Source organism: Cornus florida, unplaced genomic scaffold (genome assembly GCF_030987335.1).
Source record: "Cornus florida cultivar Cherokee Brave unplaced genomic scaffold, ASM3098733v1 CherokeeBrave_3.0.0_Hap2_Chr06, whole genome shotgun sequence".
In the NCBI taxonomy this organism is placed as follows: domain Eukaryota; kingdom Viridiplantae; phylum Streptophyta; class Magnoliopsida; order Cornales; family Cornaceae; genus Cornus; species Cornus florida.
The window spans coordinates 73,943,079-73,961,791 of record NW_026775576.1 but is presented as its reverse complement, the minus strand read 5'-3'; the positions used below and the strand labels follow the sequence as shown (position 1 = coordinate 73,961,791).

At 35.6% G+C, this 18,713-nt stretch overlaps 1 protein-coding gene across 1 annotated transcript; it reads left to right on the top strand.

The window, feature by feature from the left end:
• Positions 1–846: 846 nt before the first annotated feature.
• On the top strand, positions 847–18,324 carry LOC132312062 (AP3-complex subunit beta-A). The gene is made up of 11 exons (XM_059810296.1): positions 847–1,314; positions 1,717–1,793; positions 2,248–2,497; positions 5,592–6,221; positions 8,735–8,908; positions 9,478–9,604; positions 9,686–9,792; positions 11,438–11,638; positions 14,000–15,036; positions 15,857–16,126; positions 17,642–18,324. The coding sequence occupies exons 1-11, from the start codon at positions 1,099–1,101 to the stop codon at positions 18,009–18,011; spliced, it is 3,459 nt and encodes a 1,152-aa protein (XP_059666279.1). The 5' UTR covers positions 847–1,098; the 3' UTR covers positions 18,012–18,324.
• The last annotated feature ends 389 nt before the right edge of the window (positions 18,325–18,713 follow it).

Sequence of the window (18,713 nt, the reverse complement as noted above, 5' to 3'; positions counted from 1 at the left end):
AGTCACATCCGATGAGAGGAGAGAGAAGACAAACACTTTCTCTCTCTAGTTTCTCTCTCTAATGGTCTCTAAGAGGTGAATATCAGTAGCCTCAATCTCTCTCTATACTTTTTCTATATGCCCATGGGAATAGCATCAGGATCCCATCTTGCACCAACCAAGCCAAGTCAGTGAAATCCTCATCCGTTAAGTGATCTAGGGGCTTCCTAAAGTTCAATTGTAAGAAGCGCGTAAAATGGGCTTTTGATTTGCCTAAAGTTGGGTGGAGTGAATGCAATTGATCTAGAGAATGACACCTATATACAGAGTTGACCCTCAGAGGTTCTTTGGCCTCATCTAAACACTCTCTCTCTAAAAAAATTTGCAGAGCGATGATATATATATATATATAGAGAGAGAGAGAGAGAGTGTGTGAACATGATTCTTCACCAATTTCTTCCCTTGCTTGGTGGTCGTCCATTCTGGCGTCAATTGTATCACCAATTTCTTCCCATGCCTGATGGTGGTCCATTCCGGCGTCAATTGCTTCCCATACCTGGTGGTGGTCCATTCCGGCGTCAATTGCATCACCAATTTCTTCCCATGCCTGGTGGTGGTCCGTTCCGGCGTCCAGCGATAATATATATATATACATCTCATATATACAGTAAAATTGATTTAGAAAAAAATTATGATTTTATTTTTGAAGAAAATAAAAGTAAAAAGTAAAAACATTAATAAACGGGTCTCAGCAATTCTTATAAAAATATTTTTCTCAGAATTTTAATATATTTATATACTCCAATATTCAATATTTATTTATTACTATTATTTACTGTAACCAAACTTTGACATAGTTGCAAATTGAATCCTTGTACCCGCCACCTTGCAGCAGCCCAATTCGCTAGAGTTGCACCCTAACCAGGAGCAAGGTTTCCCAAACTGTTGCTAGATAAAAGGAGTCCGCGATTGGAACATAGTTATCCTAAATGCCAAACAGACCCTATTGGATTCATCTCCTTTCGGCTTTCACTTCGTCTTCATGAGCCCTCTCTCTCTCTCTCTCTAAAAGTTGAAGATCAGAATCCTGATACATCAGGTAACCCGAAACCCTAAATAATGTTCAACCAATTCGGTGCTACGGCAGAGACACTGAGCAAAGCAACGACAATGGTGTTTCGGATCGGTACGGACGCTCACCTCTACGACGATCCCGATGACGTCAACATCGCTCCACTCCTCGACAGCAAATTCGACTCCGAGAAATGCGAAGCTCTCAAGCGATTGCTTGCTCTCATCGCCCAGGGCTTCGACGTCTCCAATTTCTTCCCTCAGGTCTTATACTATCATCCCACGTTTGGTTACTGAGAATTCAAAAGAAAAGTAGAAAGAAAATATGGAATGTTATGTTTCTAGGCTGTATTCGTTTCCACAAGATGAGAATTCTTCAATTCAACTAAACTAAGATTCACTTTTAATCAATCAACCGAAGTTTAATTTTGTAATAACTAAACAATTGAAGTTATCTAGATAGAAAATAGTGAGTTTTGGTAGTCTATATGGATGCATTAATTAAATTTGGAAAATGGAAACTAAAATGCGAGAGTTTTTTGATACTATTGTCTATGCCATTAACACTGCATTAGATCAAGTGCTAGTTCATCTCATGAATTGAATTGATTTTGGGATTGTTGAGAACATTGAAGTTGTCTTGAAGCCACTTTTTGTTTACTGCAGGTTGTTAAAAATGTGGCATCTCAGTCACTGGAAGTAAAGAAGCTAGTTTACTTGTACCTACTGCATTATGCTGAAAAGTACGCGGCACACTGTAAACTCAGAACCATCTCTTCTTAAAATTAGATCTTCCGGTAGTCACCCTATATAACTCAGACACGCACTTATGTGTATACACACAGTCTTGTTGATAATGGATTATGTACGTTATTAGTTTGAATCTACGTTATTCCTTAGTTTATGAGGGGAGACTTAATTTGATTAAAACATTCTTTGGTCTCTTATTGGTCCCGATAAATGCATAGGTTGTATTACCATTCCTGACCCGATCTTCAATCATGCAATGTCAATTAATGAGACATGAATTCTCTCATCTCCCAGTTGAATTAAACAAATTGTTTTTATATTTTATTTTAAAATGGAAATAATTTTTTTGTTGAGTTAGTTAAACCCAGACTGTAAATGATGGTGTATTAGAAATTGGCATGCAAGGTGTATTGATATGACTTACTTCTGTGGTACTTTATATTCTAGGCGTCCAAATGAAGCATTGCTATCAATTAATTGCTTCCAGAAGGATTTAGGAGATCCAAATCCATTAGTTCGGGCATGGGCTCTACGTGCCATGGCAGGGATCCGTCTCCATGTAATAGCACCTCTTGTTCTGGTGGCGGTGGGAAAGTGTGCTAGAGATCCGTCTGTATATGTTAGAAAATGTGCTGCCAATGCTCTTCCCAAGTTGCACGATTTACGTCTAGAGGAAAATAGTGCAACAATTGAAGAGGTCAGCTAATATATTCCAAGTCTTTTTTGTTTTTTGTTTTTAAAATTATTGTCATCATTAGGGCATAGATCTTTTGTAACGGCAGGCAAAACAAATAGAATAGTTATAAGTTCATCTAGTTTCCTGTATCATTCCTTATCTTCCAAAGTTCTTTCACATGAGTTGGAATATAGAGATTAACACTCAAACAATATGTGGTTCAGAACTTTGAACAGTCATGGTCGTCCAGTTGGGTTGATTTTTGAGTTGAGAACTTTATTCCACAAGTGCCATCCATGTGGATCAGCTCATGGAATATAATTTACATTTCCCTGAATAACCCAGTCTATCACGGACTTACACTTCACAGTACATGGTTACTTAAAACATCAACTAGTTGCTCTTGATACTCATGTTGTAAAGTGTCGTGAACATGTCCCATCTTTAGTTTTGACTTGAATATTTGTGTGTGTGTTACTGTGTTTGTCGTGGAGAAGAGGTAGTCAGTGAAATTGTGTGCATTTTTTCTCATGGATTACCAATTTAGTTATTGAAAGGATTTGGAAACATTGGTCTCTTGTTTATTTATACAAGTTGGTTGCAACTTGAATATAGTTGTCAAAGGTGTACCTATGCCCCAAAAAAGCCCCAAACTAGTTAACACACTTTTTAGTAGGTTACAGGCTAAAAAAGCACACTTTACTCCTTTTTTTTATTAATTTTTTTATCATTAATTATATGTGTGTGTGTGTGTGTGTTTTTTCCCTAATAGTCGTCGATTGGCATGCTTTATATTGTGGTAGTATTCAATAGATTATATTGTTTAATGTTATTTGAAATTGGGCTGTTGGAGTTAATGGGTTTATGAACTACTTTTGATGCTGAATATTTACAGTGATATATGTTAAGATCTATATGGTTGTAGTCTTCTATTATTTCACATTTACAATGGTATTTGATTTATGTATTGCATTTGCATATTAAGAAGATACATTCACATTGATTTAGTCTCTAGTGAAATGCCAAAAAGTCCATTTTTAAATTTTTTTGACTAGTTTTATGTTGCATATTTAAATGGTTTTAATCATTTATTGATATAATTCGTTTCAAATTGAAAGTATATATATATATTTATACACACACACACACATTAATTTAGATAACCATCTTAATATTTTCTCATTTTAATTTTAACTGGCTTGTGTTGCGCGCGCGCACGCACACGCACACGCACACGCACACATATATTGTTATACGTGTATTTAATATGCATTTTCATTGTACACGCGGATTAATCCTCTGAGGCTCGCTCCTTTGTGTCTAGCATTTACTAGGGCTGCAAGTCAGGCAGGTTGGAGGTACAACTTAGGCCTAACCTGACATATGAAATATTCAACCTAACCCAACCCTAACCCGACCCTAACCCGACCTCCAACCTAACTAATCAACCCGAGCCCAACCCATCCTTAAATTTTTAAACTCAGGTTTGCAACTTAGCTGAGATTTCACATTAGAAAGTCGGGTTAATTTGGTTTTAAAAACTTAATGCAAATTTTTTAAAAATTACAAAATAATTCTTAGAAAATTAATTCTCCAAAGTATTAGCATGCAATAAATTAAGATTTAAACAAAGGAAGTTGAAATGAAAAAAGTGATCATAATTTGAATGTTATATATAATATATCTAAAATAAAAATTATGTAAATATAATATTAGAATTTGGGTTTGGATTGGGTTGGGATTGGTGGCACCACAACCTAAGCCCAACCGTAATTAGGTTCGGGTTGATATTTTTCAACCCCAGGCCCAATCGTAATTGTAAAAATTGTTGCCAAACACCGTGAAAAATTAGGTTCGGCTCAGGTTGGGTTCAGGGTGGCCCGCTCAAGTTGCACGCCTAGCATTTAGTTTCCAAGGGACCTTAATACCTTAGTGCACCTTGTGCCTTCAATAATTATGGATATGCAGTCCATTGGATACTTAAAGACCACTATAGATCTAGGTTTTTTTTTATTTATTTTTTATTTTTTATTTTTTTATAAGAAAATTTCATTTAAGAGGGCTCAAGAGCAGATTGTATCCAAAAACAACTACACAAAAGCCAAAAAAGTCCACTATAGCTTCAAACTATGCACAAAATACTGCTCAAAATTACAATTTTTCCCATGGACCCTAAAGAATAAAGAATGAAGAATAGAGAACTTAAGTGCCCAAAATTGGAGCCTCCACAACATCAAAGGATCTCGCATTTCTCTGCCACCACAAACCCACCACAAGCAAATGAGCGTAACCCTCTAAGCATCAAATTTCATACTTTTGTATTTTGCACGTGTTTGTGTTACGAATTAATCCCTTTTGTATCAACTCTGATACCACTTGTTAGGAATTGATCTGCCCAAGATCAGACACAACGAATATACAATGGCAACAACGGAAGAATATGATGAAAATCACACACACTAACTTTTACGCAAAAAAAGAGAATATTACAACTCTTAAAGAATTACCAAGAGAGGTATTCCACGCTCACTCGCTAAGAAGAAGACACACTCTTCTAAAGGAATAACAATCACTCATGGCCCTCACTAACTACTTCTCTCTATTTTTCCTTCTCTCTTTATCTTTTCTTCGCTGTGTTTTCACTCTTTTCTTTATTTGGCTCTTTACAGTTCAATCAATGCCTTAAACTCCATATATATTGCCACTGTTGCTGACTTGACAAACCGTCTTCACAATTGAAACATCTTGGCATTGTAATACAACTCATGTACACCTCACATTCACAGCACGGCACATTGCACACCCCATTTTTCACTTCTACTTTTTGTTCATTCATGCATGTACTGACTAATTACTTTTTCTTCACTTCAACATATGTTGGCGCTTTTAGTATTTACGCATCTGTCAAGTTTTATGAAAATCTAATATTTGATGGTAACGGCTATTTCCATTTTCTTTTGAAAATTTAAATTTGAAAGAGGCGGGCTTGTTATGTTTATCATCCGCAGTCTCAGTGCTTTGACCTTCAGAAAATTGTCATTTATGTCTGTATATTTGTTATAATATATGAAAGGCCTTGATGACATCTACTAATAGATGCATGTACCTTATGCAGATTGTTGGGGTATTGTTAAATGATAACTCTCCTGTTGTAGTTGGAGCGGCTTCTGCAGCATTTGCTTCTGTTTGTCCAAATAATTTGTCTTTGATCGGAAGAAATTATAAAAGGTTATGCGAGACTCTAGTTGATGCGGAAGAGTGGGGTCAGATTGTCTTAATCGGGATACTTTTGCGCTATTTAATTGCCAGGCATGGGCTTGTAAGAGAATCCATTATGTTACCTTCCTGTTCTACCGAGAGTTCCCATTCTGAAAAGGATGGTTCAGATACAAACTTTGCATTAAAAGAAAATACTGATGACATGGGCAGTGGGATCTACGAGTCTGAATTAATTGATATGCTCTCCAGGAGTTACCTTGAAGGGCCAGATAAATATTTATCACGGTCAACCTACCCAGATAGGAGTTATTTTGGATTTGATTCTTCATGTTGTACGTCTGCCAAAAGTAATGATGATGTGAAGATCCTGCTGCAGTGTACTTCGCCTTTATTATGGAGTCGCAATAGTGCAGTGGTACTTGCTGCTGCTGGGGTACATTGGATTATGGCACCAAGGGAGGATGTCAAAAGAATTGTTAAACCACTTCTGTTTGTCATGAGATCATCTATTCCCTCAAAATATGTGGTATGTTGCACTTCCTTCCTCAACATTGGTTTGATGTGGCGTTCAACCTTTGCACCCATATATATATACTGTATCCTATTTCATTTTATTAGTTTTGGATTTATACTTTTAACTTTGATTAAGAAATGTGTGGGTTTAGGTAGTGAGAAAATGTGTGGCCTAAAGTGTGTACTCCAAAGGAAACAAGAAAAGAACCTCCAAAGTGATCGGAATTGAGAAACATGATTCACATATAGGTAGCCTTTTGACTGTGAACGAGCCAACAACAACACCTACCCTAAAGGGATGAAGGCTGCAAAAACTTTTGAACTGAAAGGGATTGCTTTAATAGTAAACTCATTTGTAATTCTGCTGGGAATAATTAAGACTTCAGGCTTTTTTCTAAATATAACTCATGATCTATATACTGTAGATCTGGTCCTTTTACCACTGGCTTTTATATTCTATGAATTTGTCCATTCTGTTCTGCCATAATGGTTCAAGAACAGGCCTTCAGCCAATTCCTTACGTTTGACACTCTCCTGCTATTTCATGCAATGCAAAATAATTGTAGCCAGATATGAAGCACAATTTAGTGATTTGAGAATTCTGTGGCAATTGAGCATACAATTACCACTTGAGAGTAGGTAAAGATTGACAAAGATGGAGCTGAATATTGTTGAAAAATGTGGACTGAAGATGCTGTCTGTTAACAACTATCTACTCTAAAAACTTAAGTTGTTAGAGAGGGTTAACTTCAATATTTAAATCCTTCAACACACCCCCTTACGCGTGGCAGCCTTTTGGTCCAACACGTATTTCAATTTTAATTATAAGGGTGGTGGTGAGGTTTGAACACAAGACCTTACCTGCTCGGATACCATGTTAACACAATCTGCTCTAAAAGCTTAAGTTGTTAGAGAGGGTTGAATTTATTATTTAAATCCTTCAACACAGTCTATGTATAAAACAAGTTTGCTTGGTTAGATAGGTTTTATAGGAGCTTAATGCTTGGGGGTTTTAACTCACATATATGAAATGAACTGTTAATGTCTTATGCCTTCTCTATTTGCTTTGTGTTAGAGGATAACATGGTATCAGATTCAAAGGTCTCGAGTTCAAACCTCACTGTCACCCTGATCATTAAAATTTAAAAGCACGTGTTGGACCAAAAGAAGGTCACATGTGAGGGGGCGCGTTAGAGGATATAAATATTAAAGGTACCCCCTGTCTAACAGCTTAAGCTTATAGAGTAGATGGTTGTTAATACTTTGCACTCTGAAGATTTCTTCATATGTTCTTTAGATTCACATCAAAGTATCAAACAAAGCTCCAATACTTTTAATACTTCCATCTATTTCTTTGGAGTCATCCCCCTCACTTATTTTTTAAGATTTTATATTATTGAGGGTTCCTTTCCCAACTCCCCTTTACTAAAAAAATGCAGCAGCAAAATAGAATTAAAAACTTGCTAAGTGAATACTAGCCATTATATTTTTGCTTAATATATATTTTAATATTCTACCTAAGAAAACTTCAGAGAATCAACGCAAATGTTAAATAGTTGGAATTTACATAGAAATAGTCTGTTGGCTTTCTGTGGAACTACTTTATGAGCTTACTCCAAAAATTCTTTTATTTATTTATTTTTAAATTGTTCAATTTGGCATTCTTAATCTGTAATTTTTATGCTTCCTTCTTATACATTTGATAAGTGCATGGAACTTGTACGTATGTCTTGGTGATTCAATTTCTATGCATGCTCTTAGACTTTTTAAAAAGCTTTCTAAACAGCATGCTGACAAGCATGGGCTAAGTGGCTTAGCACCTCTTTGTATTTTTTTAATAAACAGACACAGGTACACACACTCGCATACACGTATTTGGTTATTTTTTTGGGTAATTTGTATTTATGGTTCTCATTGGTAGTTCATTGCTTTATTTTTTAATTTAAATAATGGGAGTGTTTTTGCACTTGTTTTCACTTTATGTATTGGTATGGATCATGGCATCACTAGAATTGGTATTGGCTGTTGGGCATTAAGTGGGCCGCGTTTGATTTGAGATTCAAGCCAAAATCCATTTTATTAGGTTTGGATTTTAATTTTAAATCATAATTTTAAAATGGGTTAAGAAGAATCCGTCATGGATCCAGTTGGATTTGGATATGAGTAGGCATGAAATGGACTAGGTTAACCCTTGATCCAATCCAAGCCAGGCCCTTTTTTGTACATGTTATGACTTGTTTGGATTATATGGGTCGGATATTGCCGATAGAATACACTCAGATGGTTTGCATTATATGGCTGTGATATGCATTCAGATATTGCCCACGGTAAGTTCTATTTTAATTCCTATGCTTTGCAAATGGTTTGCATTATACCAACTGCAATATTTCAAGGTTCTGTATTACCATTGAGAATTGACAAGGAATGTTCTTGGGTGATACAGGTCATGCATATTTGTGTTTCCAATACCAATAATATTGGTTTTGGTGTATTTTCTTATATATATATATATATTTACCTATGCAGGTTCTTTGCAACATTCAAGTATTTGCAAAAGCAATGCCTTCTCTCTTTGCTCCATACTTCGAGGACTTCTTTATATGTTCTTCAGATTCATATCATATAAAAGCTCTGAAACTCGAAATTCTCTCTTCCATTGCCACAGATTCATCAATCTTGTCCATTTTTCAAGAATTCCAGGTATCTTTTTTTTTTTTCCTTTTTCCTTTTTTTTTTTTGTGTGGTTATATTATCTTCCATCACCTGCCATGACAAAGTAATTGCTTTTAATGGGGACATTTTCTTTTTCTTGTCTAAATAAGTTTCTAGTTAAGTATATAGACTATAGACAGTCAAATTTTTTGAGAACCTTGCATGTTATTTTTAATCCTTTGCCTCAAATGTTGTTTATTTGGGATCTGGGAAGCAAAGTGCCAGTTGTGTGTTCAATGACAAGCCAAGTTCTTTTAGTTCTGTAAATTACTTTGCGACTCGTATGTGTGTTGGGAATTAACATTCCCACTCTCATCAGCGTTCTAGTTACTTATTCAATTATTTGGCCCTGCCTACTTCAACTTGTGCTAATTTACTTCACATCTTGTTGTTGATGGTGTCCTTTAATGCATGATATATCCAACTAAGTTCCATTCATTATCTGATTAGGGATCTCACAATTCTAGTTCTCAACTTTCACTTCAGTCAGTTACAATTATATATCTCCTTGGGATTGATGTGAATGACTTGATGCTTATCTTTTAGTTCATTGCTAGGATTATATTAGAGATCCAGACAGGAGATTTGCTGCTGATACTGTTGCTGCGATTGGGTTATGTGCACAACGCCTTCCAGAAGTAGCAAACACATGCTTGGAAGGGTTATTGGCTCTGACTAGACAGGGTAAGTGGCCAACTATAATATTGTATAGGATCTTTTAAAAAAAATTGTTATATCCTTTAAAGTAACTTCCGATGAATGCAGAATTTAGCAGTGATGTTGGGTCTGTGGATGAAGAAGGGGGTGTTTTAATTCAAGCAATGATATCCATCAAAACAATCATAAAGCTAGATCCGCCTGATCATGAGAAGGTGCTTTTCTCATTTATCTTCTATTTTTAAGCTCATTTGACTGTGGTGGTTCATTAAGCAAGGGTTTATAAAACGAGGGTGTAATACGTTTTTGATTATTTGTGTATATGTCTCTACCAAGTCTGGTGGAACTTAGGTGTACTCAATGCCATTATTTTTTCTTTAACCTTAACGTGGACCTCAGCATAATAGTTTTATTCTGATGGCGTTATGGTTTTGTGTCTATAAATGCACATTTGGTTTGCATTTTAATATGATAATAAACTTTTAGAATTTTTTTCAGGTTCTGTTCTTATTTATTTTCTTTATTTTTTCTTTCTTGGAGATTATACATTTCTCCTTTATAGCTTTGCTGAGTTATAGTTTGAGTCCTTTCATTGTTAGTGGTCCTTTTGGGGTGTTGTTTCACATTTTTACTCTTTATTGGATGCACTCCTGTACATTTTTGCAAATTAATGCAGCTATAACGATACTGTGCATATATAATATTTTCCTTTTCAGATTCTTGCTTACTAGTTGTGACTTTTACATCTTTAACAATTGTTAATGTTTCTGCTTATGGTTTTTATGAAAGGTGAGCAACTTTTGTGCAGTATCCTTGCACCCCACCACCCTCCTCCTCCAAACACAATTTTTAAAAAAAAGAAAAAAATTCTGTGATGTATGCAAAATGCAAAATGCAAAATGATAAATATTGCACTTCTGTAAAGCAAGTTTTATACCAAACAGCATCATATGGCGTTGTTATAAAATATGCAGAAACTTATTTTCAATTTAATTCCATTAACCATGAGAAGCAAAAGTCTCATTCCAAGTTGTCATAGGTTTTCACTCATCACCAAACAACATTAAAAATGAAAATGTTTTCTTCTAGGATCATTTAGAGAAACACCATGCTTAATGAACATGTTTAAACAAAAAATATTGAATAGAGTAATCTCTGCTAAATAAACAAAAATATAAAATGGACGGCTTTAGACTTGGGAACAATCGACACCAGAGATGGTACCAAATATGGGATTTGGTCTCTTGCTCTTACAGCTGCTGCTTATGCTTCCTGCTTCTGACTAGCATTTTTTTTCTCAGCGTTTTGCCTTCCTGGTTGATATGCTGTATATTCTGTAAAATTAGCTCTGGTCTTCTTCGAATAAATTTTGTAAATTTTGCCAGGAATGCTCCCATTTTATCAAACCAATAAGTGATACAAACTTTGGTTGAACCATCATCGTAGATGATGAAACTGGTAATAATACCTTTGTTAAATGAGACTTTCAACAGGTCTTTGCAGAAATTTCAAGTGAATATGCCATTCAGCGACTCATTGGTTCTTTCGAGGCTGTTGTTGAAAGACATCATGTTTCTGTTTGTGTCCTTGCTGATGCTATCTATGGAGTTTTGTCCTTTTCATTGCATTTTAACTCTTAATTCTTTTTTGGAAAATATTACTATCACTTTCATCTTTGCAACATGTATCATTGCCTTATTTGTGTCTGTATCATAAATTTAATGACTCAAGTTCTTTTATTGTTGGTTTGATTTGGTCACAACAGCAGATTAATCAGTGGCAAATTTGTATTATCGCCATGACACTTTAGATGATATATTTGCGCTGTTCATGATGGTCCAATACTTTATTTTTATGAAGGTAATTATTCAGTTGGTTCGAAGTTTGGAATCAATCAAGTTGCCTGCAGCGCGCGCAATGATTATTTGGATGGTAGGCGAGTACAACTCTGTTGGGCCCATTATTCCAAGGATGTTAACCACAGTACTTAAGTATCTTGCATGGTGCTTTGCTTCGGAAGCACTTGAAACAAAGCTACAGATTCTTAATACTGCTGTCAAGGTGATTCAGACTGTGAACTATTTTCACTTTGCCTTGTTTTCTATTTTCATATGTATTAGAATAGGGAAAATTAAAAACCCATTGCCACTTTCTTTATCAGTTTCGACTTACAAGATAGTCACCAATTTATTTTTATTTTATTTTATTTTATTTTTACAAGGGCCCGTTTACTAACGCTTTTACTTTCTTATTTTTACTTTCTAAGAAAGTAAAATCATGATTTTGGTTTCCTAAACCGAAATAAAAAGCAGAATCGTGTTCAATAATTTTTTCTACTTTCAATATTTTGAAAGCAAAAAAAATAAGAAGTTTAGTAATTATAATTTTTAATTTTATTTTTGATGGTCAACTTTCTCTCTCAAAAAAAGGCTCTCTGTGGCTTACCTTCCATGGCCGCTTGATAAGTTGCCACAAAGAGAAATTGGTGAAGTGGGTTGGAGGGATTGAAGGTGGGCTTGTGAGAAAAGGTGAGATGGATTTGGCTAGGAAAGAAGTCGTAGACATTTTTTCAAGTATATGGTGTATGTATATCTATCAATCTGGTCCCATTGTTGTTGGTGTTACTACTGGTTATCGACTAAAGGGGCGGTGGTGGCGATTGTGCGACAGGGATGGTGGTGGCCGGATCTGCAGCAACGACAACGAATGCGGCAGCGAGGGTTTGCGCTTTCGATTTTTTATTTTCTGTGACTGGTTCAAGTTGATTTGCTGATTTGGGTATATTGTTGATGGGTTTTTGAAGAATCTTTGTGTATGAGAGAGGAGGGAGATGGTTGTGGGCAATGGCTATGGTGGGGATGAGGTGGGGAGGAGGCGGCGGCCATGGTGGGAGGAGGCTGCAGTGTGGGTGGAGATGATGCGATAATTTTGGGATATTTTTTTTTTGGGGGATAAACAGTGCTACAGTAAAGCTACGGTAGAAAAAGTAATTCCTATACACAGTGGAGAAATCACAGAAAGTATCCTTTTCTTTCTCTTTCCTTCATTAAATCTGAAAGTACTTTCTAAAAGGTGAAAAGTAAAATTACATTAATAAACATAATTTTTACTTTTACTTCATATTTAGCGTTAGTAAACAGGCCCTAAGTAAATCTTAGTCACCAATTTTAGTCATTGGTGACGGTTTGTGCAGTAGGAACTTGGTTCAGGGGGATGCTAGTCCCTTCGATTATCGGAAGCACAACCTTTTAACTTGGGGATGATAATTTTGTTAAGATTGGTTAGCCAATTGTTTTTGATATTTACAGATATCGAGATTACACTGAGTTGGTTAGGCTTATCACTTGCATGGATTAATTGGCAGTAGACTGTAGTGCAATTTTTTAGTCATAATGCTTCATGGTACTTAATTCCCGTCGACTTTGATGCTCCCTCAACTCCTTGAGATGCTTTCTGGCGATCCTTAGCTCTAATCCCTTTTCAGTGAATAGTAGGAATTTTCTGCTTGTTTGCTCTTATTCTGGTGATAATTCATGGAAAATTAGCTTTGAGTGCAGGGAAATTGGAAACTATTACAAGGCAACGATGGGACTGTGATGGTTTGCCTACCCATAGGGAAAAGATAAAATTGTGTTCTATTAAAATTTTGAGTGACAATACCAATGGGCTCTAGCCTAGATGGTATAAGCTCTCTTCCCACTTTGGGGAGGTTGAGTGTTTGAGTTCCGGTGGGGGAAAAATATATATATAGTGAGTGTGTGTTTGCTTGAACTTTTGAATTTTTTTTTTTTTTGATTGATAATCAATTTTTAGTGTTTATGAACAGGGTTAGAATTTGACAGTAAATGTGTGACATTGGGGTCATAGTTTGTATTGATTAAACAAATTGTTGGAATTCCTTGAGTAATATATTCTCGAGGGCCATATATTCTTCATGCGACGCTGTGACGTTAGCGCGGATGGGTTCCTGGCAGCCTCATAGGCATGTTTTGTTGCCCAGTGATTTTAAGTTTTCATCTGGATTAGATTTCACTATTGCTAATTTAAGCTTGGAATTTTCAACAATTGGATCTGATAAAGCAAAAATCTCTTACTTATTCCTTAAATTTGTATGGATCAATAATAAACTAGGAACTTTGAGTTATTTATTTTTGTGTTACAAATTCATTATTAGTTTCCTGTCATTCAGCTGCAGGGTTCGATGTGCTAATTTCTTTATTTGGTTAAGTTGTGGTGGTGTTAGTAAATGCTAAATTAATAGTGAATCATTATCTTTTTCTTTCTTTTTTTTTAATTAAAAAAAATATCTTGTTCACCGTGTCATTGACTTGAAAATAAATATTTTTCACCTCTGAATCTGATGGTTTGAAAGCCACCTCTGCCTTACTTCATCAACTGTTTTGTTTTTCTTCTCTTTTTTAGGTCCTGTTATGTGCGGAAGGGGAAGATCTGCAGACATTTGGACGAATCTTAAACTATGTGCTTGAACTTGCCAAATGTGACTCGAATTATGATGTCCGTGACCGGGCTCGTATAATAAAGAAATTATTGTTGTGCTATATTGTCTCCCATGATTTGGAGGAAGAAGCAAAATGTCTACCACAAAAAAAGGACCTGCCGCATATACTTGCAGAATGCATATTTAGGCAACAAACCAAACCAACACCACCTGAACCCACTAATTACCGTTTTTATCTGCCTGCATCTCTTTCACAAATAGTTCTTCATGCAGCTCCAGGTTATGAACCTCTCCCAATGCCTTGTAGTTTGGTTTACGATGAGCTCAGTCACTACTGCTCTAGCGTTGTTCGACAAATACCAGCATCAGGGGAGGTAGCCACCAATAGTGACTCATATGGTGGAATAGATGACCCTGACAATGTATCTGGATCTTTGGATGATGAAAGCACTTCTGATTATAGTTCTCAAGATTCTGTAACCGGCTCAAGTGGCAGTGGTGGTGGTAATGAGGGTGTTGCTGCAAGCGCAGGTGATTGCAATACTGATCCTTTGATTCACTTTTCAGATGTTGGTAATGCTTATAAAAATCAGAATGGAGGTTCAGTGGAGAATAATGCTCATTGTGGCTCTGATAATTTTGGAGAATTGATGTCTAATAGAACTTTAGAATCTTGGCTGGATGAGAGCCCTGGTTTGTTGAGTCAGAGTTCGTCTGAACTAAACCATACCCAGCGATCTTCTGCAAGAATATCTGTCGGGGATATTGGTTGTAGAGTTAAACCTAAATCTTACACTCTCTTAGAACCTGCAAATGGAAATGGCTTGAGTGTGGATTATACATTTTCATCTGACATTTCGAATATATCTCCACTGCTTGTATGTATAGAAGTTTCCTTCAAGAACTGTTCCACCGAGCCTTTGTCAAAACTATTATTGCTGGATGAGGAACCTAACAAAGTTCTAGATTCTGCAGACCAATCATCAGGAACGACTGAGAGGTGATTTCATGCTACAGTTAAAATAAGAAATTCACAGGTTTTCTTTTTCTGATTTCTTGGCTGAATTGTAAAGTATTTGTGAGCAAATTAGATATGATGTTCCTATAAAAATTAATTTTATCATCCGTCAGTTGTCTGCTATGTTGACTCATTCTCAAAAAAGTTTGTAGCAAGACCTCTTTGATGGTCCATACATACAAATACTATAACTGGTGACCATAAAGGTTCAATCATGAGTTTTTTCTGAAATATTGTCACTGTGGTGCAAGGTTGGATAACTTCGTACTAAATATCAGTGCTCCACAACTTACGAGTTGACAAAATTTTATTCATTTAGACTTCATTATATTTTAGGTGGAAATGTTAGAAACTTGAGGTTAAATATATTTTGCATAAATCTAATGTCTTTCTTTTGAGTTGGTCTTGTTGATTGAATTACAAACATGTGGCTGAGTTTCAAATTTCATGTCAATTTTAAGAGTTTCTAAGTATCATTGTTGCTAGTTTCAATATTGTCACAGTTTTTAATCTGATTACACTCACAACAACGCACATCATGATAGTTCTAAAATATCACTTGTTGAACCAAATACTGCATCAGCTTGTTATTTTTAAGTGTGATTTTCTCATTTGCCATACTATGCCCCTACTCTGATGGGGATTATTAGATTTTTGTGAAGTGATTTGATGCATTCTCAAGTATTTGTTCGAGTCCAATATGTGACTCAGGTGGTTCTAATGTCACTTTTCTTACTAGTATCTTACATTTCGGTTCCTTAGAGGCTTATTAATGCCACACTTGGTCATCTTGGTAATGCAGTCCCTTGCCATCTCAGAGTGATGTGCCAAATCTAGTTCCAATGGAAGAGATAACTTCCCTGGAAGCTGGTCAGACCATAAAAAGAATTCTCCAGGTTCGCTTCCATCACCATCTGTTACCTCTAAAGCTGGTCTTGCGGTGCAATGACAAGAAGCATCCTGTAAAATTGCGGCCTGACATTGGATATTTTGTAAAACCTCTTCCAATGGACATGGAAGTGTTTGTGAACAAAGAATCTCAGCTCCCTGGGATGTTTGAATATACAAGGAGGTCAGTTATTTTCTCTGAATTAATAGTTAAGTTCTCTCTCCCTCCCTTCCTTTTTATCACTACCGCTTCCTTTGAGAAAATTTTAAGACCAGTTGGTAGCTAAACCCCTGAAGTAGTGCCCATTGTAATTTATATATTCCTGTAATTTTCTTGAAGGACTGCTGAAATCTATAGCTAAAATTTTAGAAGAAACAATTTGCCAAATTCTCATTTTAATTAGTGAGTTTTTCATTTTCGTTTTGTTGTGACATATAATGCTGTAGACTTTTTCTTTCCTTTCTGTTGTTTGATAAGTTAATCCCAACAAATAATTCTTAAATATATACTAGGTTTTCTTTTCATTATTCTTTTAGGTAAAATCATTTGCTGTGCCTTCGCTTTTGAGATGGAGGTGTTTTCTCAATAAAATATTGGGGATCAATGTTAGAGAAGCATCTCAAATAATTTACCCTAAAAAAAGCAGCTCAAATATGAATGATACATGCAGGTCTAAAATGGGTCTTTAGGTCGAATGTTGATGAGACATTTTTTACCTACGTAGTTTTTCTTTATCTTGTCTTGGCATTGAATCATAGTAAAGAAAATGAAAGATTTTATGAATTAGTAAAGAAACAATGAATCAATAATGGAACTAGATTTTTAGTTGAAAGAAAATTTGATTTTCTTAACCTTACTTTCCGAAAAAAAAAAAAAAAAAAAAAAAATTGATTTTCTTAAGCCCTATAAATATTCCGTCCTGGCCAAAACCACATTTTGTATCCAGGTTACTGGGTTAGTATCTGAGTTGGTAGATCTTCCGAACCTCAAGCTTCAAATCTTCTCCTTGGATTCGTTTCTCTGGTCTAGGGACCTGACCAGGTTTAAAACATTACTATCATCAAGTGCTGTGTTACCTGTGTACATGGCATGGATTTGACCGTCCTTATTTTTTCATCTAAATGGCCTATCATTTCCAATTTTCATTCAACTTGAATTGACACATTTTAATTTAATGTCACTTTGTATTGTTCACACTTCAAATGCCTCGAGTTTTAGCTTGAAGCGTTTGGAAAATGGAACTTAAATTTCAGGTCTAAAAAAAGGTTGTCTGGTTGTTTTTGTGTATACTCGATCAAATTTGATTTATCAAGTTAAGTTGTAGACCATTTTCTTCAATTAAAAAATACAAAGTTCTCATTTTATATTTTAGACTATGGCCTATAAATTACCTTGTATGTGAGTTATAATGTAAAATTCTGTGTATAGTAGTTATACTGCTAGCCCTTGGCTGGGAGAAAGGGATGAAGCAAGATATATGTTATAATAACCTCATGGGAATTGTCGGAGACGGTAATTCATCCATGGAATCATCTTGTTTCTAAAAAGCCTGAGTGTTGAAATTAAAGGGATGAACATCTTCCTTCTCTTGGTATATATATATAGTGGAAAATCATATTTCTAAAGTACTCTCTCCCTCGTTATTTCTCTTTCTGAATTTGGAATCTTGGTTGACTTTTGTTCTATCCTTTGCAACAGGTGTGTCTTCACTGATCACATTGAGGTACAGAACAATGACCAGGGTGATAGCTCACTGGTAAAAGACAAATTTCTCGTAATTTGCGAGTGCCTAGCACTAAAGATGCTCAGTAATGCGAATCTCTTTCTCGTATCTGTGGACATGCCCGTTGGTACCGGCTTTGACGATGCATCAGGTTTGCGCCTCCGGTTTAGCAGTGAGATATTGAGTAACTCCATCCCCTGCTTAATTACTGTTATTGTTGAAGGTAAGTGCTCTGAACCACTGAATGTGTCGGTGAAAATCAACTGTGAAGAAACCGTATTTTGCTTGAATCTGTTGAACAGGATTGTGAATTTCTTAATCCAGCCTTCTCTCACCCACTTATGATCCGGGAAGGGTGACTGTTTAATTACGAAATTTGAGAGTGAATTGTAATTGTGGTTTCATACGAGTGAAAATGTCACGCATGTATATAGTCTTATTGTATTATTATTTTTGGATAAGAATTGTCTTATTGTAGCATAGCTTTCCTTGGTGTTCAGGATCGAAGTTCTCTTATTTAGACATCATAGCTGCCTGGGAGGTGTATTTTAACACATTATAGGCAAATTTGGGAATTTTTGTGATGAGTATTCTTGTATTCGAACTTTGAAATACTTAATGGCATTTGAAATAAAATTGAGTGGCATTTTGATGTGGATATACTGCTTGTTTTTTATGTGGCAATAATGATATTCCTGAGAAAAATGACAGGTAAAAGAAATTGCTTTTCTAATGTTGCATCAACTGGTACGCTTTCCGAAAATTTTACCAAGTTGCATTTTTTTTGTAATTGTTTTGTTATTGTCAACGGTGAACATTTAGATTAATTGACTTGTTGGTTGATGACCGTATTATGAAACACAGAAAAAAAATAATTGGCATTAAATTCAAATTTTATCACAATATGTCTGGAAAAGAGTTATAGTTTATTTTTTCTCATCAAGTATTTGTTTCAATATGTTTCAAGTTTCAATTTGTTTTTGTTTTTCTAATTAATATTCTTGTGTGTGTGTTACCTTTACAAAGGCAGGGACTAGCAGATAGCAG

Excerpts from the sequence above, each read along its gene's own strand:
- LOC132312062 (XM_059810296.1), top strand. The coding sequence starts at position 1,099 with ATGTTCAACCAATTCGGTGCTACGGCAGAGACACTGAGCAAAGCAACG. Across the intron at positions 6,222-8,734 it reads CTATTCCCTCAAAATATGTG|GTTCTTTGCAACATTCAAGT; the intron begins GTATGTTGCACT and ends TTACCTATGCAG. Across the intron at positions 9,793-11,437 it reads ATCCGCCTGATCATGAGAAG|GTAATTATTCAGTTGGTTCG; the intron begins GTGCTTTTCTCA and ends ATTTTTATGAAG.